The sequence below is a fragment of the Nasonia vitripennis genome (genome assembly GCF_009193385.2).
Source record: "Nasonia vitripennis strain AsymCx chromosome 1 unlocalized genomic scaffold, Nvit_psr_1.1 chr1_random0002, whole genome shotgun sequence".
NCBI lineage: Eukaryota > Metazoa > Arthropoda > Insecta > Hymenoptera > Pteromalidae > Nasonia > Nasonia vitripennis.
This window is the reverse complement of record NW_022279588.1, coordinates 15,935-43,693: the sequence shown is the minus strand read 5'-3', so window position 1 is coordinate 43,693 and position 27,759 is coordinate 15,935. Positions and strand designations below refer to the sequence as shown.

Here is a 27,759-nt window from a genome sequence, read left to right as displayed (position 1 = left end):
TCGCATGGCACCATACTGTCGGTTCCGCACATTGCTAATATATATGAGGGATAGGAGGAACGGAACAGTAGTACGTATTGTTCCGTTTTTGCGGGAAGGCAAAAGCCCTTATATACTAACTGCATACTGCATAGGTGTAGTACACGGCAAGTACGCGTGTAGTAAACGTGTAATAGAGGTGTATGAGTTGACATATATATGTTTCCCAACTCATATTATATAAGTCATATAGTATCGTTGGCCAAAATTAACAAAGTATCGATATATCCGCTCTTAAAAAATTGTTTCTCCTCAGCTTTTACAATATTTTTTGTAAATATATAGTATAATTAAATGCTAACAATAAAAGCGAAGGTATTTCATTCTTATTGGAGTGATTTTTACACTAAAAATAAAGCGCTTTGCTGCTTCTACAGTTTTGTACAATCACGTGGGCATGCAACGATAAGTCTTTCGGTTTTAAACTCTTTCTCACCAAAATGGCAAATTTCATGGCAACGGTCGATAAGAAACTTCGATCAGAATTGTCACAAATTCACAATCATGCAAGCATATTAGTAGAATTTGCGAACAATGACAATTCATTAGCTGTAGGATTCACAGCATGGCTTGAAAAAGATGATGCTGCCAGAATAGATGATATCATTTTGTTGGAAGAGGAAGTCACAATCTTCTGGCCCACATGTGACACTCAATCTGCTGCTCTTTTAAAACCAAAGCTTCGAAAAGTAAATTTTGTTAAGCATGTTGTGAAAGTACTAGCCTATGGTGGTGAGTACAAATATAATTATTTTTATGATATTAATGAATGTGATTGGATAAACTTTCAATGTTATACCTGTATTTTATACTACATTTATTTCAGAATGGACAGATGTGAAGGAACAAATGGAAAATAAAGTAAAATATGATAAACTGAATGTTTCACTAAATAGCCGTAAAATTATCAAAAAGAAGGAATTTCATGGCGAGAAACAAAACGACACTCTACCACCCAAGAAAAAGAAAAGAAAAAATAGCAAAGTAGAACAAATACAAAATGAGGCGTTCCTGCATAGTATAAATCAAGAGGTTTGTAATCTTTCAAAACATATTTGTATATTTTAGTTATAATATAATTTTAAAAAATTATATATTTTATAATAAATCTTCTGAATAGGATACAGTAACACTGGATTCAAGCAACAATGTCAACTGCTATAAGCATTATTCAGAGAAAGCTATGCAGAAAAACAAGAACGCAAGTCTAAAGAGGAAACATGTGGCTAAACTAGATTATGACGATGTATATAATAGTAACGATTCTGACGGTGAAGTACCAAGTAATTCACAGTCAGTTAAATCAAAAGATTCAAATCTCTCTACTTCTGACCCAAAGAAGAAAAGTAAGAATGCGCATGATAAAGAAAATCCTTATGACAAAAAACATGATCATTTTGATTTGTCATATTCCGATGACATTGAAATAGTCAATAAAGACAGAGAGAACAGAGCCACAACTCCTTTGCACGAATTAAATAAATCAAAAGATTTATTGCTTTCTGATGATGGTGATGGACAATTCAATGATGATGAAGACGATAGAAAAAATAAAATTCCCACCACCAAAGCAAAAAAAAAGGACAGAAGGAACGTGTGACATACACTACGCAAGAGTTAGCTTTGGTAAGACTAATTGTAAACTTTTATATTTAAAATATTTTATTGATATCCCTTTATCATGTTGTATCATGAAAAATCAGTACAGTGAAATTAAATCATTTAAAATGTTATTTTTGATAATTTTTGTTTATAAAATAACTGTGCAGAATTTTTTCGTATCAAAAAATACGTTTTGTAGGGTATCTTTGTATATATACAGTATCTTCAGTATCAATGAATGTCAGGTGCCGTATTCTGGAGGTTGCATGTGGACCATAGCTATGTAATTATGAAAGACATACTTTGTCGTGCCGTTCCACAAAGTTTGTGCCACTGTGCAAAACGAATGCAGCTGCAAAGTTATGAGTGCAATAATTTTTGTTTCAATAATTTTAAATCAAGGTAATATGAACGATTTTTCTTGACTGTCTGGTTGAAATTCCATCAGCTGACGTATATGAACATTTTACGTTGTTATTGTATACCAATTTACATGGGCTGTGATGGGAAATTGTACGAATTCGTGTATTTCTTGAATACAAAAATTGTTTATTTAACCTCAAAAAATTACTTAAATACCCTCTTTTAAGCAACCACGTGGTTTTACTACGTAGTTTTTTTATGTAAGAAAAGATGATATAGTTTATAAAATAACACAATTTAACTAACTTCATCTATGCAGTTCTTTAACAAAATATATCTCACCAATAAACCATAAATAAAAAATTGCACACATTTTGACCAGTGCAGTATCGGTAGAGCATCCTTAAGTAGTTGAGAGTTAATTTGATTTCAATTTTAGACAACAATACAGTTTTTAAATTTATCAAAGACAATTTTTTCTTTTACAAATATTTTCTTTTCCTCACACCTGCACGGAAAGTACAATTTACATTCTGGGCACCTGGTAGAACTGTGTATTTTTCATACTGGTGTGAGGAAGAATAGTATACACGCCACGTGAGGAAAATTGGACAGCTACCCTCGCCTTCTGCTTGGGTGGCATTGTATATGACATATGAACTGTCCAAGTTTTTTCCTTCCAAGGCCCGTAATATATACTATTACTTCAAATATTCTTGTGATATTTATACAGATATACATACATACACACTCACACTTCCGTGTGAGGCGTATTATAACAAAGTTTGTTTTCTAGAATATTAAAAAAATTCACCCTTACAACGAAAGTATGCAGATATTTCTGTAGGAGTCTCTGCAAACATGTATAGCGGCATCTGTAGATATATGTGCAGTAAACCTTGTAGAATTGACTGCAGCAAACTTTGCAGTGCTTTTTGAAAATTTTCTTACAGAGATTTCTGTAGATGCCACTGCATATCTCTTGCAGAGAGTTTTTTGAGTAAGGGACATTTATTAGTAAGAAGATTTCAAAACTGTATTATTGTGTCTATTTATTTAGAATGAAATAAAATTAATGTTTCTTATCTGGCCCCTACAAAAAAAAATATATAATTTGTTGCAAAAGTATCTGCAGGCTATCCTACAAGATTGTTTATAGGATATTTTGGAAAAAATTGTGAAGGAAATCCTGTAACATATCCTACAGGAAATCATGTAGGGTTTCTTTTAAAATTAATTTTTTTCAAATTGAAAAGTAAACACCATTAACCTGCATGGGTCAACTGGTTCATTTCACGATTGCGCAATAGCCTTGAAGGGTTACGCATACTCTGGTAACTAAATCCATCGCAATCTTATTTGTATTATGATGCACATGCAGAAAAATTGCAGCAGCACGTAAGTGGTCTGCATCTGATTTCATCTATATTTCTGCAAACAGCAAATTATGAATGACAAGCATGCAACAAAATTGCATAAAAATTGCTTTAATAACTTACAGCAAGGATCTTGCAGCAGACTTACAGCAAGCTCACTATATTTAAAGTGAATTTATAAATAATATATATATATATATATATATATATATATATATATTATGTTACAATTTTTACACAATTCTGCTGCACATATGAATTTGCAATAATGCTTTCACTATTTGGTTGTAATTTTGCTGGAGGCTAAATTGAACTTGAAAATTTTAGATGTTTTCTTGCATAAGTTTTACGTAATCTATGACAAAATTAACGGTCTTCAATGCTGTTGCAATTCCACTGCATGTGTCTGTGGACTTGATGTCTGACTGCAAAAATATCATTCAAAGTGCGAAACAGCCCACACATCTTCTGCATAATCAAAAGTGTAGAAGGTAGGGATGTGCGAGTCAAACTCAAACTATTTTAGTTTTGATTGTAAAATAAGTGGGGGATTATAAAAAGCTACTTACACGATTGTCGAGTTTTTACTCATATTTAATGAATACTATGGTTTTTTATTTGATACGTAACAGTGATATGCAACTTAAAGTTTTGAGTACTTTTTCGAGTTTTTTTCGAGTTATTGCCTGAAAAATAACTCAATTAGTTATTTGGACTGATATTTCAACCTCCCAAAATTTTTTTCCTTCTGAATCTATTGAATCCGTTTAATTAATATGTTAACATAATAACTAAGCACTTATAATGTATTATAACTTTGGTTTAATTATATGCACCATAATGTCGTAATCAAATAAAAACTCAACTTTTGACTCGCACATCTCTAGTAGAAGGCATGGTTACCAGAGTAATATGATCATATTAATAAAATTGTCAACCTAAGCGGCTGAAAATGGTGAAATAAATCAGATGGAATTATTTTTAATATGCATAAGTCAGCTAATATAAGTCCTCTTTCATTTCCAATTTCATCAACATAACTTCTGTTTTATACATTTACTGAGTATGCATGTGTGTGTGTGTGTGTGTGTGTGTGTGTGTGTGTGTGTTTAAGGACACAAAAAGATATCAAAAATAGTACTATCATTTTGCAGGAAACTCAAGAAGGAATGCCAGAACTTCCTTTAAGTAAGCAAATCTTGCTCACATTACCCAAGAACGATGTGAGGAAGTATGCTTCTGTGCTTGTATCAAACGTATTTACAACCTTGGAATTAAGAACCCATTCAGTGACAGGTGAAGCACCAAACTCTAACCCTACTATGAAGGTTGCGCGTGAACTTCCACGAATTCGAAAGCAGTATATATACGGTATTATATTTATTCAATCGATTTTCAAACAAACAATTAATCCATTATTTTAACGACTTTATGTAAATATGAACTAATTTTTTTTAAGATACGGTTCAAAAAGTATTTAGCGTGTCGACGGCTGTCAGGGCAAAAGTAAACAAGGTTTTGTCTAATAAGATAAGTGCAGCCAGGAGGACCTGAACGAAGTGATAGAAAGAACTAAAGTATTTTTTCAAAATTATATTTTAAGGATAGCGTTGACTTAACTTTTTAAGAAACTTAAATAATTATAAGAAAACTTAATGTGATTGTTCGAAGTAATTTGAAGAAGTGACTTGATTAACTTCGTAGATAGTTAAATCAAAGAATGTGATTTAATTATATGTTCATCAGTCATATACAAAATATAGTTTCAAATTACTATTCACCTTTTTCACTATGTTTATATTATGTTCACATTTAAATTCTCAATCGTTTAAGGGGTCAAGCCTGGGTTAAATCTTGCAAAAAAACAAAAAGATATTCTTCGTACCAAAAATGTTTGATTTGATGTAATTTAAAAAAAAAATTCTATTGAAAATATATATAATATACATCATTTTTATAAAAAAAAAACATGTATATACCTTCTAAAATCATTGACCAAATAGTATGACATTTTACTATATAAATAAGTGTTTTTAGTCACTTGCCACGGCTTTTTGAAAGATCCGGACCGTCTTCTTTACTCTATCCGGGCTTAAAATGTACCTTAAATATGCCCTCTCGGACTAATCGAGAGACATTTCTAAAAAATATGAATTAAATATAGTTAGCAACAAATTTTGTTGCTAGCAATGTTTAATTGATGTTTTTCAGATAACAAAATTTGTTGCTAACTATATTTAATTCATATTTTTTAGAAATGTCTCTCGAGTAGTCCGAGAGGGCATATTTAAGGTACATTTTAAGCCCAGATAGAGTAAAGAAGACGGTCCGGATCTTTCAAAAAGCCGTGGCAAGTGACTAAAAACACTTATTTATATAGTGAAATGTCATGAATTTTGGTCAATGATTTTACAAGGTATATACATGTTTTTTTTCGATAAAAATGGTGTATATTTTTTATATTTTCAGTAGAATTTTTTTTTTTAAATTACATCAAATCAAAAATTTTTGGTACGAAGAATATCTTTTTGTTTTTTTGCAGGATTTAACCCAGGCTTGACCCCTTAAGGTAGTACCATCGTTAATTAAATACCATTGAGATATTAATGAAATTGAAGATATTAGCTCGTATTGGGCTAAAACTGACCCAAACAAATTTTGGTAAAGCCTGGGCACATGAGAGAAAACTTATAAGCATTTTAATTATTCATCATTTAACACGTAGTCTTATGGGGAATCGCATTTCCAGCGCAGTTATTTTTAAATCATATGATAACTATTGTTCAGTTTTTGTTAAGATTTTTATACTACGAGATAAATACTTCATAAGATTCAACGTTTCTATTGAATAAAAAAATGTTACCGTCGGCATTAGAGTAACCCGATGTACACCACGAGGAGGTTGCACGAGCGGATTTTGTACATCATGTAGACCTATCATGTAACGTTTGTTTGTCAGAGTTCAATTTGTTAGTGTAAAATAAGGATAAACAATCGTGCGCAAAGTAGTAAAAATTTCAATTAGTTTCCGAGTTATGAACCCAATTATGGCTCATTGCCGTGATCTTCTTTGTGTTTTCTGCAAATAGGTTTGCAACATTTCGTACAGAACCATTCAGTTCTCGTCGAACACGTACCTATCCCGCATTTTTTCATACTTCCTTGTTTCATGATGTGCTCTGAAGAATTTTCAAGCTCCCTCTTTTCCCTGGGAATACGTACTGATGATAGCTTCTGAATGTAATATTCACAAACTTCTTGAACAATATCTTTGGAACCTTTCTTTTCATCCGGATGGAGTTTATTGTAAATCACCGTAGCGTTCGCTAAAGATGCTTGAATAAGTCGCATAAAAATACACCATGTTTATTTCTTACCTCTTATCGACACAAAATAATGTGATCTATTTTTATGAAAAGTTCTATTCCTAAAGTCTCGTTTCGAAAGATAATTTTTTTTTCAATTGATGTATCACCGTTAGCCTGACACTCAAACGTGCTCTCTAACACGGAAGGTTTTGAAAAAAAAAATAAGCTCATCCAATTGTAGCATGCAAGACTACGGTATTTCGTAGGTCTACATCTAAGACGGATGAGAAGGATGATTTACATGTGAAAAGTTTGTTCCTGTTTTAGACTAATAAATTGAACTCTGACAAAAAAACGTTACATAGGTTTTTGTCGTATTTTTGCCTGTAGAATCGATATCCGCATTCAGTTTTGCAAAATTACAATATTTTTGGTTATTTGTTTAAATAATTTGTTATAAACAATTGTGATCGACAAAAGAAAAAACACGGTTTATGGTTATGCAAAGGATGGCACAGTTCGTTTCTCGATATTTCTGCCAGGTTTTGCCTGGTTTTTAATGGGTTAAATAAATTGCATCCAGTCTCCAGTGATGTATATAGCACGTTGAAAGTTTCAATAAGGCGCATGCAACCATCTACAAGAAAAGCAGGTCCGAAGGCAGAGGCAGGTGTTGTTTACTCACGTGAGAGGAAGAGGGAGAGGGAGAGGGAGATGTAGATATCAGAAGACATTGAAATTAAGGCTTAATTTAGAGAGCGAGAGAACGATGGAGAGAACGATTAAGAGGGAGAGGAAAGAAAGAAAGATCGGAATATAAAAAATAAAAAATTTTTACTTTGTTTTGCTTTTTTTGTTGATTTTTTCTCATTTTCTTGGACTTCATCGTCCTCTTCCTCCATGTCAGATGTACTTATTTCTTCGATTAAAATATTTCCATTCGGCATTTCTATATACTCTCCCTATGCATACTCTAACCATTTAGACACTTGTGGGATATCTTGGGTTGCAACAGATTGCCTGTATATGTTGCAGTGGATTTCTTTATCTGTCCCATGAATTTTGAAAGGTTTGCCATTTGTCCGTCAGTCAAATTTAACGCAATTCCAGTTGTGGCAATGTGTTTGCGCAGTCTTGTTCTACGTAATAATGAAAGTATGGTAGCACCACATTTCTCAGAAAATTTTGCAAGTTGACGACCAGCGTCTACGAATGACATTTCTTCATTTCTGCTTGGTAATCCAAATACGTAAAGGTTATCATCTGTCACCCCTGCGGCACACCTTTACTGCACTATTATTTCTATACATTCTACAAGCTGCTTATCCAATAAAATAGGTACCACTTTTTTGTTTTTTTTTTTCCTCGCTCTATGATTCTTACATATCTAGTTGCAATTTCCTTTGCTCTTTCTGAAAGCGTATTCCAGAACTCGGTGTTTGTTTCTTCAGATAATTTCTATCTTGATTTTTCAAAAGAAGTTTTATTTATCCTTGAAATTTCTCCTGGACGTTTTCTATTATAGATAAGAGCGCTTACTACTGTTTCATTTATCGTTTCATTTATCAATTCTAACCAAATTTTATATTCATACTTTTCTTTTAGCATTTCAAGATGTTTCCTTCTTAATTTATTAACATAATTTGATAACACTTGAATGTCAAGATGGCAGTTTTACTTCACCCTTTTCTATTTCCATTCGAGTTTGTGATTCTGATACTGTTTTCGAAATTAACTTAGGAAACTTGACGGTATGCTGATGTAGGAACTCTTGAGCCTTTGTTTTCAAACTTGAACCTAATTGCCTATCAATTATTTCGGATATCCATACTATAACACTCGGTTAATACTGTCCTGCCGTGTTATAACCAGGGCCAGAAGGGCCCTGTTTATTGTCAATTAACGTCGGGCGTGCAGAAGGCACGGCTCGGCCGACTCAGATCATGCACGTGTTTTTACACGAGCCCGCGGAGGCGGCGTAGGTCGGGTCGTAGGAAATAACACACGAGAAGTTTAGATAAGGAAATGTATATTCAACTGTAACTATACACGGTGGTGCAAACGCCGCACACTTCGACGAACGATAAAGAGAGACGAGAGATATTACCCTGTCGACGTGAGAGAGTGAAAGTGCAGGTACTTACAACTCGGTAGTGGCAGTAGTACTTGACGCAACGGACGTGGTCCAGTCTCGGACGTGGAGATGTACAGTTCGGACGGGCGTCGCAGCAGCTCGTCGGTAACGCACGGACGAATATCGCTCGCTCTCGAGGTGCTCGCAGGACTCACAACAAATCCGCGTATACAGTAGCGCGATCTACTCGTGTGGATAGCGCAGCGAGACTAACTCTAGTCGCGGTTCTCCCGGCCGTCGGCACATCGTTGTCATATCTCGCCAACGCTGTGCGGCCAGGCGGCAACCGCGCTACCTATGCTCTCACTCTCTCTGTCTCTATCTTGCCTCGTTTCTCGTTCTCGCTCGTTTCGGCGCTCGTTGGCAGCTTGCTGAAACAATAATCTTATTACATTTAATACATGATTAGCCGTTAGACATTTGACGTGCACTTGGCCGTCACAATACATTACAAACTGCAGCCATTATTCTTCCGACATCTCTTGCAGTAGCTGCTGATTGGAAGCATCTTTTTATAGGACATAAGTTACCCAAATCGTCTGCAGTTTCTATATAAATCTTTGAATACAAAGGATTTAAACGTGACTTTAAGTCAGTTATTTCACTGTTTTTAATTTTCATTTTCTCTAATATTTCTAGCTAGTAAGCGCATTTCTGCGCGTATCTGTGCATTGTGATGGCTACAGGTGCGGAATTTGTACGCTTCGTAATTAGCATAAATTACAATTAGCTCGTCTCTTTTGGCTATGTTAGCATAATTATCATTATTTAATCTTGCAGCTACAATCCTAAGGTACACGTTTGCTAATGGGTGAATATCTGCAATCGTGAAATTGTGAATGATTCTGGAATTGTAAACCCCATTGTTTTCAGTTCCAGTGCAACGTGGAAAATGTTTTCTAATATTGTCTTTGGCATAAAAGCCATGACAGAAACCGCATGTTTTGAAATCGCTTACGATTTTGCTTGCAATTGATCTGCGTACGACTTGGAACTGCCCTTTTTCAAGTTTTCTGTTCGTAGTATAAGAACCTTCTTTTCTTAAACTTGCAATGAGCTGTTGTCTCCTTAGTTGGTATTCGTTTAACCGCTGGCCTCTCTTTCTCTTACCAGGAGGAAGTCCTGCTATTTCTATAACTATATCATTATCTTTATGTTTTAATAGTAAATGGTTAATTAGCTTCCCTCGAAATTTATTTGGGCACAAAGGGCAACCATACTCTTTAATTACAGTATCTGATGAAAGAACTTTATATCCAGTAGAGTTTTTCATAGCAGTTCCAACAGGATCTTTAGAGACAGGTTTTATTTCGTTGATGCAAGTCATTAAAGAATTTTCTGGATTCTTCTTTTTAATACCTATTAATTCCGTACTTTTAGTTGATAGCGCGGGCTTTGTAGTTTTCTTAGTTGTACATAGAGTATTTCCTTTATCTATGCCAGAAGTATTATTTTCTTGTTTGATCTTTTGCAGTTCGTATTCTTGGTGAATAAAACCTTTCTGCCATTAGAAACATTTTCATTTGTTTGCCTTGTGCTCATCTCTGTTAGATCTGTTTCTGCAATTGAAAACAAAAGAATGATTTTTAATTGAATTTATCAAATCACATATTTTAATTGCGTTTCAATAAAATTAAAAATTGTAGTTGTCTTAATTGATAATGCGAAATAAGAATTCGGAATTTACAGTTTTATACAATATACTACGTCCATATTGTATATTATGCACTTAAGCTTTCCCAATATTATATTATTCCTATAGATGTATAAGTTGAAAATGGCTTCGAATTTTGGCGCGTTACGTAAGATATTTTGAGAGAGAGATTTTTTAGATTTAGATTTAATTGTTTTTTATTGTTGTACATTGTATTGTACATATACAATTATAGTATATTATAAAAAGAATAAAAATTTTGTGTAAGGGTGTATTGTGTAGGGGTGCTAGTGCGTGTGAAGAGTGTGAAATGGAATGAAGTGAAATGAGATGAATGAGAATGTGTGTATGTTTGTGTGATGTTTATGTGTTTTCCAGATTGAAGAAGTAATTTTTAGCTGCTTGTTTAAAGTGTGATATGGATAGTGTGTTGCGAAGATGAGATGGAAGGCTATTCCAGAGGTGGAAGCGCTGATGAAAAATGAATTCTTCAGCGTCTCCGTCTTGAAGGACGGGATGTCCAGTGGAGTCACCTCACAGGCCTGAGCGCGACGTGGAAATCAGAATAGGCTAATAGATACGTAGGTATTGAGGTGTTGAACATTTTTCTTAGAAAACAGGCCATGAAGTATTTCCTACGTCCGGCGGTGTTAAGCCATTGCAGCTCACGCCTGTAAGGGGAGATGTGCTCGTCCCTCCTCACACCGTAGATATAACGGATCCCCGTATTGACAAGCTTCTGCAGTTTTAAGTCAAGTTCCTGAGTCAGGTCGCAGTAAGCAAGTGAGCAATAGTCAATGAGGGGAAACAGGAGTGCTTGCACTAAATGTTGGCGCAATCTAAGGCTACTGCTTTTCCGAAAAAAATAGAGACGGTACATTAAAGAGTGAGCACGTTTACAAATTTGTGCCTTAGTTTTAGTTACATTTAGTTTAAGTCTATTCAGCGCAGCCCAGCCCATTATCCTCTCGGCGTTAGCGCTCATCCTGACAGAACAGGAGTCAAGCTCCTCGAGGTAGCATTGGCTGTAGATCTGCAGGTCATCCGCGTAGAGAGAGAGAGAGAGAGAGAGAGAGGGGCGGAGGGCGGAGAGATTGAAAGATATCGAAGGAGGTAAAGATTGGAGAAGATAGGGGGAGGGAGATAAAGCAGAGGTTTCTCTATTATCCGAGTTCGGCCACTTCATATGACATAGTTTAATATCTTTCATAGAACTTCTCTTCAATTCTTCTGAAAAAGTTGTCTTTCGCTTTTTTGCAATGGGCTCATTATCTGATTCATCTAAATTTTCATCACATTCATTATCTGAATCTTCTTCAGGCTCGTAGTCCACATCTTTATCATTATCATTCTCTACGAAGTTTCCTTGTTTATCATAAGAAACATTTGACTTCAAAAAATCTGTTTCTGTATTAATGAACTCTATTTCTGCGTCTGAACTGAAAAATATACTGAAATTTAATTAGTTTCATTAATAAACTATAATTTAGTAATATTTATTTTTTTAGACATTCTTGAACAATATAATTAATACAATAATATCAATTATACTTCAATTACCTGCAAGGTTACAGAGTAAATTACAACTTAGCTCGTCAACGACTATTGGGTCTACTTCTTCGTACTTTATCGAGAGAAGTAACTTGGTGATTTTCTGAATCTGAACTTTCAATTTTGGGCTGAAAGTTTATTTTTCCTGAAAAATAATATATTCAAGTTACTTTTTTTTGTTTGTATTATTTTTGTAAAAAGAAAATTGTATAGCAACAGCTTTGATTTTAAAGACGCAAAGCTAAGTTGGGTTTAGAGTAGCCCAGCCAACTTCGTTGTTGTCACCAACGACGGCCTGTTCTCTTCCAGTAAGGTAAGATGCAGGCCAGCGGAGAACTTGCTTTGAGAAGCCGAAAAAGGATAGCTTTCTGAGGATCCTAACGTGACATACTTTATCAAATGTCTTGCTAAAGTCGAATAGAAGAAGAAGCGCGACCTTCTTTTCATTTATACCAAACCTGACATCATCAGTCAGCTTAATTAAGCCAGACTGTGTGCTCTGGCCAGTGCGGAAGCCAGTTTGTAGATTGTCAAAAAGGAGTCTTGATTCGAGGTACTCCGAGACTTGCCTATGCATTAGCTACTCCAGTGCCTTGGATAAAAACCAGAGAAGAGAAATCGAGCGGTAGTTAGTCAGAGCTTTAGATGGACTGACTCTGTTTAGTGCACGCTCCAGTAACAACTTCCAGATAGAGGGGAAGAGTGACTCGCTTAAGGACAAGTTGAATATCCTACATAGTAAATCAGCGAGCATTGGCAGTGCCGTGGAAATTACAACCTGTGGGATTCCATCGCTGCCTCTGGTGGGTGTCAAAGTGCGATACAGCGACCAATACATCCGATTCTGTGATATCACTGAAATTAAATGTTCAGCGAAATCCAGACTTTCCAGAGTACGCAGATAATCCTCAACTGCAGGAACAAGTGGATCGTTGGAAATTGAGCTAAAGTACTTGTTCAGGTCATCTGCGGAAAAGCGAGCAGGTGCTCTCTCTAGATCTTAGCTACACCCAGGGTAGACGAGATCTGCGAAACCATCTGTAGAGTCTGTTTCACTTAGTCAAAAGGCTACGAAGAGTCACTAAAGAGAGAAAGAGAAAGAGAGAGAGAGAGGGGAAAAGAGCGAGCGAGAGAGAGAGAGAGAGGGAGAATGACTATAGGAGTAGAGAGCAGAATGCCATTAGCGGTGTGGCACTTCTCCCACGGACGTGCACGGGGAGCGGCATAAGAGCTGATCAATAGCGCGTTCGGATTGAGCCTTGCATATACCAGCTCTTACGAATAATAAGAGAATAGTAAAGATGATTAGAGATAGAGGTCGCGTTTAAAACTCGCGCGCGTAATGCTCTCTAAAATAAATTAAAAGTACCAACCTCTGAATGGAACATTGCTGATAATTTTTTATTGATAACGAGTAACTGCATTTGTGTGTTTATTTTTAACATCAGTACTATAATCTTCAATATAACATGTACGTGAATCATCTACCTTGAGTTTGGAAAAGTTAGGCGAATTATCTTCAGAATTGATCTGTTCAATAAAAGGATCCTATTACAATACTCGTGAGCAGAATCTGTTTAATAAAATATCATAATTAAAATAATATTAAAACTAAAACTACAAAAATGTACGAGTGGATTTGCTGAGTAAAATTACGAGTAAAAATATAGGTTTTATTGTGTATCTAAAATATCTAAATATTTTTAATGATTTTTAAAAGTAATTTTTTATGTGATACTTCGGTGCCTCATATTAAAATTTTGCCAAGTGACAAAAATACATAAAATACGAGGTGTCCGATACTAGACTCAGCTTTGCTTATAGAATTATACATATTAATTTTCTAATAATAAGGGTTCTACAACTTCAATTTGTGACGTTTAAAGTTTATTTGACTAGCATGTTAATGCTAATCAAATAAATTTTAAACTAAACAATGATAACATTTCTGATATAAGCATTTCAAATTAACATATAAGTTAAGATTTCAATTGCTAGTTCCTTACCAAGTCAATACATTATCATAATGGTATAAAATTATAATCTGTAAATAATGTACCTTGTAATATTTCATGGGCGATGATTTTTGATTCAGCCTTTGTATTGTTATTTTCTAAATCGTAATAGTTATTCTCATAAGATATTACGTCGGTGTCGTCTAATTTGTTTACATGTACTTCAAAGTCGAATACATTATCACATCATCTTCATGCATTGTAACATCTGTATAAAAATGTTTATTGCCCAATCTGGTAGTGATATCTACAGCATCTGTTACACAAAATTTATGAATATAATTTTCGATAAAGATACTACTAGCTGATATTCTATTCGCTAAATTCTTTATTACTACTAATAAGCTTTATACGCGATTCAAGTAAAGAGAGTGTTAAAACCACTAATAAATCAAAAAATTGTCATAGCGATTTAAGCAAAACTTTTATCTCACAAAAAATAAAACCTATAGGGCCCCCACACGCTAAAAACTTAACTTCAGGGGAATAGGAAATAAAGTGGAATAAGGGGGAATAAGGCGGAACAAGTTATTTATTCCCCTTATTCCCGCTTGTTTCCATGCTCGGCGTAACCTAACCTGCAGGCGATTGTTCATCAAGAAATTAATTGAAATTGAATTAAGTAAATTAAACAAAATTTGTTTAATGAATTAAACAAAATATATATGATTTTTATTAGTTAGATATAAGTAGTTTTATAATTAATTTAACTAATTTCATTAAACAAGAGGAAAAATTCTGCTGCTTTTTAAATTTTAATTTTTTTTAATTAAAATATATAATAACCAATTTAGTTTACAATCAAAGTTTAGAGAAACTGTTTATGCATGAAAATATTAATAAAAGAAATTGTTAAAGTGTACGGTATACTCAAGGGTATACAGCTGTAGATTTATCCTCTTTTTTTATGAAATCAATTAAATTAATTGTAAAATTACACATTATATCTCGTATTATATATATTTTATTTAATTTATTAAACAAATTATGTTTAAATTACTTGATTTAATTTTAAATAATTTCTTGATACACAATCTCCTGCAGGTTAGGTTACGCCGAGCTTGGAAATAAGCGTGAACAAGGGGAATAAGTAACTTGTTCCGCCTTATTCCCCCTTATTCCTCCTTATTTCCTATTCCTCTGAAGTTAAGTTTTTAGCGTGCAAGGACCCATAAACACAGTATACATTCAACAAATAAAATGTATCAATCAATACAGGTGACGAAAAGTAGCATATACAAATAACATATCTGTTCGAAAAATTAGTTCGTTACGCAGAGAGAGCGAGAAGGTTCGAGAAGCGTGGTCGTTGTCTCGAAATTCGCACATACATACTTGCTCGCACGGCACCGAAAGGGGGGTTGCCATGGCAACGAGCGCTCGCTCGCTCCTACTCTCTCTCTCTCTCTCTCTCTCTCTCTCTCTCTCTCTCTCTCTCTCTCTCTCTCTCTCTCTCTCTCTCTCTCTCTCTCCGCCTGTTGCGCGAGCGACCTTCTGCCGCTCACACTGTGAGCACACGTACTCGCCTCACAGTGTCGTCCGTTTATCAATATCGTTTGTTAACGCGTCGGTATTTACATTTACAAGTGTGAGAACTACGGAAAAAAATGTGAAAGTTTGTGCTAACATTTTTGCTATTGTGCATTGTGCTAACAAAGTTTGCTAAAATTTTTTTCCATAGTTCTCACACTTGTAAATACACACATTTCTCAATAAACATCAATAGTTTTTACGGTATACAAAGTATACCTTTCTATCTCAAATTCTGAGTGTTTATTTATTGCCAACAAAATTCAAACAAGATCCTCAAGTCTCTACTAATTTCGAGAAACTCTAAATAATATCATTGCTTTATAAATTGCACATATTGTTTAATATAATAAATAAAAAAGAATTTTTCTTCTTCAATAATTTGAATAAAAAGAAAACGTCTAAAGTTGGAAAAATTTTGGCTTGCGGTAGATAGAAAGGCTACCCTCTGTCCACGCGCGGTGTCGTCTTTATCTGGCCTATATAATCGATTTCAAAAATCTCTTAGAGACTACCGTTATTAATGACAGATATTGCTATGGTCATTTATATCCAGTTCCAAGGTACCTTACTAAACGATACTAATAGCGTCGTCTTTAACCGATCTACTGCGATTACTTTGGATAAACTCTTTTGAACTACCGTTTATCGTTCCAAATATTATTATGGTTATTGTTATCCGTTTCCGAAGTTTGATTTTAAATAAAGGTAATAGTGTCTTTATCAGGTCTAAACAATTGATTTGGTAAATCTCTAATAAACTACTATTATTAGCGACAAATATTGTTATGGCAGTTAATATCTTGTTCCTAGGTACTGTATTAAGTAAAGTCAATAGTGTCGTCTTTATCCGGTGTACTACGATTCATGTGAAAAATTTCTCATGAACTAGCGTTACAAGTAACAATCATTGTTATGAAAGTTAATATCCTGTTTCAAAGTACCTTAATAAATAAAGCTAATAGAGCCGTCTTCATCTAGTCAACTGCGAACGATTTTGAAAAACTTTTATGATTTACCGTCATTAATGTCAAACATTGTAACAGTTGTTATTACACGGTGTCGAGATACCTTCTTGAATAAAGTAGTATGATTTTTATCCGGGCAAAAACAGTTTTTCATTAAAAATATCATCATAAGCCAACATGGCGGGTGTGCGGTTGCCTCCCGACAAGTGCCCCAGCTTTTTCAATTGTCATAAACAAACGAAAGCGTCAACAATCGTTTGTATTATCTGTTATGCAGCGTATCACCCGAGCTGCTTAGCACAGAAAGAAAAAAATTACTGGCAAGTGAGTAACAACCTAATGGTCTGCCCAGAACATAGCTACAAGGATATAACCTCAAAAATTGAGGACGACAGCATCAGTGAGTCAGCAAAAGTGTTAATTGCACAAATAAAGTTAAAGAAATCCAAAGAAGTAAAATTAAAGTATCCAAAGAAGAACGTTTAATGGAAGTAACAAGTACAGCACTAGATCTACTGGATTGTGATATTACTGAGAAATACAAGATACTGAAAGCTGAAAATCTACTATTGAAGCAGCTTGTAGAAGAACTGAAAGAAACAAACAGCCTATTGAAGGAAAAACTTGAAACTAAACAGTATGACCTAGGGTATCTTATACTGAGGTGATAAACCAACCAAAAACCCTACGTAAAAAAGTACCAAAAATAACAGTAAATAACATGGGCAATGAGTCTATAGATATGAAAAAGAAGGTTATAGAGTGCTTAACGCGTGAAAAAAAGATCCAAACTAAAAATATGTATTATAATAAAAAAGAAGAACTAGTCATTAATTGCGTAAACAGTGATAGTGTTGAACTAACTGAAGCTGTCTTAAAAGAAAACTTAAAAGGAGTTTTTGAAATTAGGAAAGAAGAACTTATAAATCCTAAAATAAAAATAGTTGGTTTCGACAACTACATGAACTGAAGTCCAGCTGAGATAGAGAGTGTTGGCGAGTCTTCGCGCCGCTTGCCGTCTATAGTAGACTACAGGGCTAATCTAGAGCCACCATGCGGACAGCGCTAGGTACTCATGCGTGCTCTGCAAAGTACTCTCTCTCGCCTGCCGACCGCTCTCGCAGCAACAGCTCCGGCGCCCGAGTTATACATCAAAAGGAAAATAAATAGAGTGTTACAACAAGAATATCAGTGCCTAATTTTTTACGAGTTCTCCTCACCGACCATCCAACTAGGATTCCTCCAACAGGTTGTGGGCCAGCTCGCTGGAATAGAGGAAGAACCGAGAAGAAGACGACTCAGAAGCTTTTCTTTTTATCTTTGTTCAGAAGAAAACAAATCAGACGCATCAGAGGTCTAGAGGACAAATTTCAGAAGAAAATGTAAGTACAAGCTTTTGTAAGGTGTAGTCAGAGTAGTAATCAGATATAGCAAAAGAAAAAGAGACAAAAGCGCGCGAAAACGAAACGCACGAGCGCTCGCCGGCAAAAGCCTGCACGAGCCGATTCCGGGAATCGGGGGAAGGTGAGCCGCGACTAGCGACGCTGTCAGAGTCGAGCTCGCGGTTTGTTGTGCTCTCTCTCTCTCTCTCTCTCTCTCTCTCTCACTCCCGGAATCAAAACAAATTTTACACGCACGGATTTTTCTCGTAAATTTTTTTCCTTTTGCGTTTCAAAATATATGGTCTAATCAGAATCAGACGTAACGGATTAGATTGGCTATCGGTGTATATATGTAATAAATAAAATCATAGAAAAATAATTCCAGTTATATCGTTCTCACTCCTATTCAGAATGTCAGAGTTATTCGAGTAAATCAAAAAGCTTCAATTTTTTGTTGGCTTATTAGTGTTCAGATGCACTCGAATAAATTTTAAAAACACGCCTTGATAGAAATTTCAATGAAACGGCGGTGCAGTGAATTTGAATTTCTATAAAATTTAAAATTATCAAAAGATAATTACACTGTTTTTTTTTTCGTGGTTTCTTGGACGACATACGCGTGTGCGATCGCCCCCTCGCAAATTATTAAGTGAATTGTGTTCGTTTACTTAGACTGGGAGGGAGCACGTGTGTGGCGTCCGGGAGGCGCGGTGCTAGTGCTTGATTTTCAAGCTTGATTGACTTGCAGTGCGGTCTAACTTGGCAGAAATCAAAGAAAACTGTCAGAGTAAGCATTCTACCTTTATTTCAGAGGAAAAGAACATCAGAGGCGTTATGTCTGACTGGAGTCTTTCAGACCCATTACCATCAAATGAGAAAGAGGTGGCCAACGAAGGCAACGAAAATCAAGTGGACGATCATTTGAATATCCACCAAGGTACAAAGTGTTATTAAATCAGAATATAAACAATTAATTCAGAATCAGATGTTAGGCCTAAAATTCAGAGTTCAAATAATCAATAAAAATTGAATGCTAATCAGAGAAATTGTTTATAATACAGATTCAGATATAGAAGGGTATACACCCCCGGGTACACCCCCAAAAAGAGATATGGAGGGAAAGTCTCAACCTACTGACTCACAAATGGAGTGGAGAATGGATAATCTGGAGAATGCTCTCGAGAGACACTCCGATATACTCGACAATCATGCTGAAATAATCAGAGATCAAACAGTAGCCATACTCGATATGAAGGAAAACACCGTCATACAGAAACTCACAGAACAAATAGGAAAATTAACTTCAGAGGTAATTATCCACCTTGCCAGTTCCACACTCAGAGACATAAGTGAGACAGAGTTTAGTAACAATATCAATTCAACAAACTTATCAGACGGAACAAGCGCATTAGGCGACCTCAGCAGAGCTTGTAATGAACTCAGACGATCTATTGCCCTAAACGCAACTAATTCAAAAATAAACATAAAGAGAAATTATAACTTAACAAAAAAAGTACCACTTAACATTTGGTTAGACAATATAAATGCTGAATTAAAAGCTAATAATCTTGCAGACATACTTGACGATTCTCAACAATCAGACGTTTCAGAGACAGTAATAGAAAGACAAAACAGAAAAGACCAAGTCAGATACATTGTAATAAGTCACGTAGATGATTATTACCATAATAAGATTTTACAAATAAAAGACCCATTAGAAATAGTCCATAAAATCAAAGAGTTCAGACGAGCAGAGGCCAATGTTACCGATTCTTCAGTCAGAGAAAAATTATATAGTCTCAAAATGAACAATAGAGAATCAGTAAACGAATTTTGCGATCGTTTTGACTCTATTATCAGAGATTTTGAAAATTGTATTACCAAAACACCTCTGACGGAGGAAGAGATAAGATCGGCCTTCTTTCAAGCTGTTAGTATAAAGTTTAAAGAAATCAGATCGGCCAATATTATCAGACTTCAAGCAACCAAATCAGAGATGAGCCTTGATGACATAAAAACTTTGATACTACAGCTGGAATCAGACAGACGCAAATCAGACGGTCAGTCTTCAGACGACAGGCAAAAAATTGCAGCTAAACAGGCGATAATCACAGACAAGTGTTATCGCTGCAATAAGGTGGGACACAGAGCAGCCTTTTGTCCTCTTAAAGAGTACAATCTATGGTACTGCTTTTATTGCCAGGCTGTAGCTCCACACAAAGGGGATGATTGTCCAAATAAGGATAATCCCAAAGATGGGTATGTAAAATCTTATACATATAACAACACAAACACAACAGTAATAACTTCAGAGGTAGAGGTAACAGAGGAAGGGGTGGTTATAATAATGTCAGAGGTAGAGGAAATAATGTAAGAAGGGGATCTTTCAAACGCAAGGTCGATATACAAACACCAGGCCGAAATCAGAAGAAGGGATACAAGGTCAAAGCGATGCTAACAGGTAACAAACACATATAATTAATAAAACACCTACAAAACTAGCACTTATTGCGGACTCTGGCGCAACAGAGCATATAGTAAATAAGAGCATAATTTTAAGTAACTTCAGAAAAAGTTCAGGCGAATATATCAGAAGTGCAAATAAAAATAAATCTGCAAACATCTCTATAGACGGCAAAGGAGATTTAATTTTAAAATCAGAATCAAATGAGAATAACAAAATAATTTTGACAAATGTAATTTCTGCCAAAAATATTTCAGACAATCTGATCTCTCTCAGACGTTTTGCAGACGTAGGTTTGAGTATTTATTTGGATAATAAAATACTTAAAATCTACGATAAAAATTCAGACGAAGAGTATTTAGCTGGGACGTATGAAAAGCCAAACTGGATAATTTCTTTAAACGTAGCAAAACATGAACAATCAGACGAGCAACAAGAAGTCTACGATAAGTATTCATGCACGGCTAACATAGTCTCGGTAGACGAGTTCTTGCAGCAATCTCAGTCAGATATCAAGGATCTTGAGGATCAAAACGAATCAGATGAAACTAACGCATCAGAGGGAACTCAGATGAATCCGACTGAGATTGGGAGGGAGAAGCAGCAAGAACGAACTGTAGAAGAATCAAATTCATCTAAACAGAGAGAAGTTTGTGATACAAACTTAGATGAACAAATTCTGAACAGGAAAATCCTAAATATAGACGACTCGTTAGAAGAAATGCTGAAATATCTACAAAACAATGTGGACAACAAATCAGATAGACAAGAAAAGAAGCTGAACGAAGGAATGCTCTGGCATATCAAATTAGGTCACGCTTCTCTGCAATATTCTCTGCAAGATAAACTCAGAAAGGTATAATTCGACAAGTCCATTACAGAGTCCGAAGTTTGCGTCCTAGCAAAAATGGAAAACCTGCCGTTCTCAGAAGTCAGAGTCAGAGCAACAAGGCCATTAGAAAGGATACACACAGACACAATGGGACCAATTAAACCAGTCTCGTATCCTGGGGAAAATAAATTCATAATAGGATTTATTGATGATGACACCAGATTTGCCAAAGCATACTCTACTAAACACAAAAGTGAAGCTGGAGATTGCTTAGAAAAATTCTTGGTAACTACAAGAAATTTACTGGGCAAAGAGGAAAAAGTGTGTTTCATCCGAACGGATAATGGCACTGAATTTACTGGAGGTAAATTTTTCAGAAGTTATGGAAAAGGAGAAAATTGAAGGAGAGTTCGCACCTCCTTACACTCCACAACATAATGGAACCGCTGAAAGGTTTAACAAAATCATACAGTGGAAAATCAGAGCGCTCATGATAGACTCTGGTCTACCCAAGAGCATGTGGATACTCGCTTTGGAAGTGGCGGTCCATATCTATAATAGAACTCCACACAAAGGAATCGATTCAGAGATACCAATCAAGAAAATGGTTCCAAATGGAAACATGCATCTAGACAAAATCAGACGTTTCGGATGTTTGGCCTATGCCAAAATACCGAATGCGATGAACAAGTTTTCAGACAGAGCAATCCGTACAATCATGGTTGGATATTCTCAAACTGGTTATGTTTTGTGGCACTCAGAATCTCAGAGATTCATTACATCCAGACACGTGAGATTTACTGAAAAACTGGTGTATAGGGATGTGTATAAAACTGACCTAAGAGAAAAATCAGAGACACTAGAAATATCAACAGATGTTGTCAAAACACAACCAGATATACAAAAAGATTCAAAATCAGAAGAGAATAGCAGATGACAAAAATTCAGAAGATTCAAAGGCTAAGAAACCTGAACCAGAAAAGCGACCTTGTCTAGAAAGAAAAGCCAAGACAAACAGACGAACTTGGACACATCTCAGAGAAGCAGTAGTCGAAGTAGAAAATACCAATCACGATCTACCACAAGTATCTACTCCAACTGGAGAAACCAGAGATACACACTCAGAAGAAGATGAACTTGGACATATTTTTATAGCACGAACGAACAGAGATCCTGTCAGTCATAAAGAAGCTATTGAATCAGACGACAAACATAAATGGTCAGAAGCAATAAAACAAGAGTTAAAGTCTATGGAAGACAACAATGTGTGGACAATAGTAGACAGACCCTCTCTAGACAAAGATGGCAAAAAGGCACACATCATTGATTCCAAATGGGTATTCAAAAGGAAAATCTCAGAAGACGGTCAGACAACTTACAAAGGAAGATTAGTTATCAGAGGATTCAAGGATAGAAAAGAATATGAACTCAGAGAAACTTACGCACCAGTCTCAAGATTGCCAATCGTTAGAGCGACTTTTGCAATCATGAATAAGTTAAATTTAACTGCTTCTCCCAAGCATGGTTCTTGATGCCAACTTTTCTGCATGAGTTGATACCTGCCAGCTGACCACACTCAATGCACTACTTTAATCTTTAATCCTAATCCTTGAGCTTTGGATTCGCCAAGTTGAACTTTGTCATGGCATTGATTACAAATCAAAAGTTCCTCGAGCGCAGGAAATAGAATGTTGATATCATTCAATTTATTCCTGACCTCAGAGGTTCTTTCCGCTACTGGAGTTTGCATCTTTTTTGCTGATCTTTAAGGTCTTTGCTTATTGGCAGGTTCATCCAAAACCATTACTCCTAGAAATCTTCTTGGTCTCTTCTTGCCTCTTCCTCCAGAGTACTTCTTGTCTGGATAGGTACTCGCAAACCTTTCCTTGGCATCTCGATTATCACACATATTTTTAAAAACAAATTAACTTCACACTTTTTCAAATAACTTCACTGCTCTGCTTTTTGACTAACACTTCACTTTTTTGACTTTTTAGTGTTATTAGCTATAACGTATAACCCCAAAAACACTACAAACGCTACTTAGATTAATTTAAACACACTTTTAAAAAATATCAGCTTTTTTATGTATTAACACATCAGCTGTGTTCACTCAGTGTAAAATACATCCTAGGACTATATCAGCTGTGTTTTGAAATATTTGCTGTCTGCTAGCAGAATAGCAGAACGGTCGCTCTGTCCTTCTCCGACACATTAATTCTAACCTACCCACAGGTGGCGCGCGGGCGCGCGATATTTGAATTCAAATAAATGTCCCTACGTTTCAATCGGAGCCTTACATAAGAAGCGAAACTAGAAATTTATCTCGAAAATAACTCAAATTTATTTACTAAAATGTGTATGCGGAGCATAATATACGTATATACTAAGGTAAAAAAAAGTATTTTCAACATTAACAATAAAAATTTTATTCAGATTAATTTTATAAAACTTAAAATTAAAATTATTTGTCATATTAGACAAAAAATGAAAAATACGCAATTTTACGAAAAAAATTATCAATATTTAGTTTTAATATTTTGCTTATAACTTTGCAAGATTTTTTTTTTATTTATTTTTTTTTTTATAAACCGGCTTCAGGAGCGCATTCTACAGAAAATTTCCTTTCGGAATAAGCAATAAATAAAAACTCGTTTTTTTCAAAGTTAATATAATTTATTATAACAGCGAACGCGGAACACTGCATTTTAATGCTATAACCAAGTGTAATTATGTATTATTTATGATCTAAAGAATTTTTGAGGTTTGGTAACCCCCCTATTGAAAAACCTCAGATGAGAATCAGATGAGAATCAAATGTGATTTTGGCGTGATTTTCAGATGAGAGTCAAGTGAGTCGCGGCTGAAAATAATCATATGATGTATCGTAAATTCTCATAAAAATAAATAATTATTCTACCCCTGTTTGATACTTATTAATTATATCTTTCTTTGTACTGCTGATTTGTAAGTTGCGCTGAGAATTTATTTTTTCATAAATATTACGTTGAAAAAAATCCAGACTTGTGATGATTTGAACCCGGAACGTCAAGATTATAAAGCAAGCGTTTTACCACCGAGCCATCGTGATCTTTGATGTCGATCACTTTAGTAGAATCAGATAGTCTTTATATTATCTAACACTTTCTTGTATGCTTTATTTATTATTAATTAATTATAATAAGTTTATATTATTAAAACACACTTATAATAATTGAGTAATAATAAATAAAACATACAATTTGCATGGCTCCGACCCCCCCCCCCCCCGTCATACAACTTGGATCTCAAAAAATGCATAGCGCCATTGTGTAACATCTCTATTTGATATCTGATTGGTTATTCGTTTTCGTGCGCGATCTTTACGTATGTTTGAATTTCTAACTTCAAAAAGTAACCTTTCTAAAGTATAAAATAATTTATTTTGACATACATGAAATGTACCATAAATGTACCTATATATGAATTTCTATTAATGTCAATAAGTAAAATAATTGAAAAAAATAAATAAATATGCGCGGAGCGCGTCTAAAGTTCCACTAGAGTACATTAAAAAAATTAAAATAACTTATAATAAATTTAACAATAATATTCCCTTGAACTTTTTATTTTGCAATATAGAAATAAAAAACGTCTCGGTGAAGGAACACAACAATTTGCTATAGCGGATGACATTGCTACCACAGTAGTCATTGACTTATTCTATCTGAATAAGATGACGCACAAAATAAATAAAAATATTTTGGAAAGACTGAATAAAAATGATGATTTTCAAGAACAAATTTAAGTGGCAATAAAGGATTTTAGTACACCAATCAAACAAATATTAAATAATTTATTAGATCTAATAAACATTGATATGAGTAATTTAACTTCAAAAAAAATGCTTAAAAGACAACTAGAACCTTATTTAAATTTGATTAAGCCAGATTCTGGATTTTCAATTCAAATATGTAATATGTTTGTATAATTAATCTTTATTTTAGAATGACTCGAATGCTCGTTCAAAAATGTTTAGGTACCCTAGTGGAAATGGATTTTGTGCCAAAGTGTGCCAAAGTGTACCGTACTGCGCCGTACTGTGCCAAAGTATTCAAATTCGGAAATTTGCTGCACTTTATGGCATACTTTGGCACACTTTGGCACACTTTGGCACACTTTGGCACACTTTAGCACACTCTGACACACATGAGTTTTTCGGGAATTGAGTACTTAGAAAATTTTTGGTCGAAATCCGGAAAACTTGGATTCCCGGCGGATTTTCCTATTGAGCCATATTTTTCCAACATTTTCAGCGGACAGAGGCTTTAAGGCAATAATGGGCAATAGTTACTTAAAATTGTAAAAGTACTAAGTATTTAAAGCTACTTGAAGTACATGAGTATAAATTTTTGGACTAACTGTAACGAGTACTCGTGGCTCAGTGGTAGACCTCCAGCTTACTAACCCAAAGGATCTGGGTTCAAGTCTTACCAACGCTAGATTTTTTTTTTATAAAAATTATTTATTGTTATGTACTACTGGGACAATACATACGATATAACGTATGATTTGACGGCATCGAGCAGTGGCAATGTTTTGGCGCGCGGTCGGCGGGATATTCCTCACTATGTGCCGAAGTGTGACAAAGTGTGCCAAAATGTGCCATATAGTGAGCCAAAGTGTAATAAAGTATGCCATGCCGTGACAAACTGTGCCATACCATGACATACTGCACCATACCGTGCCATACCGTATTATACTGTGTCAAAAAAGAGATGTTCGTTTCTGAAAAACCCATGTGTGCCAAAGTGTGCCAAAGTGTGCCAAAGTGTGCCAAGGTATGCCATAAAGTGCAGCAAATTTCCGAATTTGAACACTTTGGCACACTGTGGCACACCCAATTATTTCCACTAGGGTAATTAAGAATATTTCATAATCACTACAAGTATTGGATTTCTTGCGGTATATACAGAAAATCCGATGTTTCGAGAAGTGTTGCCTCTCCTTTTAAAAGAACACAAAACAATGCAGAAGCAGTAGCTTAAGCTTGTACTGTAGAGCAACTACAACTAATAGTCCGTTGCTTCTTAGGGAGGTCAGGTTTGGGATCAAAGCATACCCACACAAAGGTGGTAGGGGTGTTCCCATGAAAATCCCAAAAGGTATGTACAGGTTAAACATATAAATCTAGAAAGGATAAAAACGAATTAATTACTTGGCTGATCTTTTTAGAAAATCCAATACTCATAGTGATTATTGAACATCTATAATTACTTAAATAACCTTAATTTTGCTGAAAAGCCTTTTTATATGGAAGTATGAATAAAAGCATCCATTTTTATTCGAAATGATTTGATTAGAACAATGTTTAACCAAATCATTTCGTGTAAAATTTTGGATATCTGCTATAATATATGCAAATAAAATAATTTATACATAATAATCAAAGAATTATTTTCCAGATATTCCAAAAATGTAAACCAGGGTGCCAAAATATCTGCTTCAAAATTCTGGCCTAAAAATGCTATTTTGCATTGTCTGAAGGGATACACTATAAAATTAAATAAGGATGAAACAGAGTATTTGATAAATGCTAATTTAGATTTTTCGATCATGTCTACAGAAGAAGCAGAGAATGATAAACTCTGGTTAGGACCTGGTTCATACGTCAATCGTGACTGTAACCCTAACACAAAGTTGTACTCATCAAAAATGAATGGTGAACTTTGCCTTCGAGCTGTAAAAGACATACCAGAAGGAGAAGAAATAACGTGGCGTTATGGAGAAAACTATTTTATAGATGGTGAATGCGAATGTGTCACATGCCAAACAAAAGATGTAAATAAAAATAATAAAGGTAAGGTTAGAAGCTTTTATGTTAAACGTTTTAATGCTAATTCAAAAATAATACATAACAAATAAATTAAATTTTTTGATCAGCCTTAATTAAACAAATACTTATTCTTCTTAATTTCAAAATTGTAGTAAAATTATTTTTTTTAGCTCTGGAAGTTGAGTCACTTATGTCTACAAAGGAACCTTTTGTTAATGTTGATCAGTTATGTACGGAACAAACAGGTACATATATTTTTAACGATTCTACAGGAGCTACAAATGAGAAATTTGACTATGCAATGGAGGGGTTGAATATATCTAATAATAGCATAAGTTGTACAATAAATCCTTACGTAACGGTTAACTTGAACGGTTAACAATTAAAAATATAAATTCATCGAATTGCAGTATAGATTCTATATCGAATGTATCAAGTGAACCACCTGAAGATATTTCAAATTTGTCAATGAACACAATCAATAATATTCTGGGAATAACAGATTCGTAATAAGTGTATAAAAGTTGATAAAATACAATTTTTATTAAAAAAAATTATAAAGGCTTATTTTTTCTAATATATATTCTAATCCTAAGGTTGTCATATTGTTAATTTTTTATTAGGATTTATGCCTATCAATAATTACCATAATTTAATTTCAATAAAAATTTTTTGAATGTTAAAAAAAATGTAATAAACATATAAAAGGTTACAAATTTTGTATGA

General features: G+C 34.7%; 2 protein-coding genes and 1 long non-coding RNA gene across 7 annotated transcripts; 2 read left to right on the top strand and 1 right to left on the bottom strand.

Annotated features, from left to right (window-relative positions):
- Positions 1 to 28: 28 nt before the first annotated feature.
- On the top strand, positions 29 to 27,759 carry LOC107982082. Of its 4 annotated transcripts, XR_004226518.2 has the most exons (7): positions 29 to 771; positions 866 to 1,071; positions 1,160 to 1,665; positions 4,535 to 4,751; positions 4,840 to 4,957; positions 26,663 to 27,057; positions 27,204 to 27,759. XR_004226518.2 is itself a non-coding variant. In XM_031922167.2 (4 exons), the coding sequence occupies exons 1-3, from the start codon at positions 480 to 482 to the stop codon at positions 1,637 to 1,639; spliced, it is 978 nt and encodes a 325-aa protein (XP_031778027.1). In that variant the 5' UTR covers positions 29 to 479; the 3' UTR covers positions 1,640 to 1,665; positions 1,841 to 2,217. The 4 variants fall into 4 exon arrangements, 1 of the variants encoding a protein (XP_031778027.1); XR_004226515.2 differs by lacking the exon at positions 4,840 to 4,957; XR_004226519.2 differs by lacking the exons at positions 4,535 to 4,751; positions 4,840 to 4,957.
- LOC116416017 lies at positions 11,462 to 14,298 on the bottom strand. 2 transcript variants are annotated; one of them, XR_004226525.1, is made up of 4 exons: positions 14,087 to 14,298; positions 13,401 to 13,600; positions 12,037 to 12,172; positions 11,462 to 11,927 (listed from the first exon to the last, which is right to left on the bottom strand). It is a non-coding gene; the product is annotated as an uncharacterized LOC116416017 (long non-coding RNA). The 2 variants fall into 2 exon arrangements; XR_004226524.1 differs by having other exon boundaries at positions 11,462 to 11,915.
- LOC116415980 lies at positions 18,321 to 20,335 on the top strand. Its single transcript, XM_031922059.1, has 2 exons — positions 18,321 to 18,859; positions 18,984 to 20,335. The coding sequence occupies exons 1-2, from the start codon at positions 18,757 to 18,759 to the stop codon at positions 20,294 to 20,296; spliced, it is 1,416 nt and encodes a 471-aa protein (XP_031777919.1). The 5' UTR covers positions 18,321 to 18,756; the 3' UTR covers positions 20,297 to 20,335.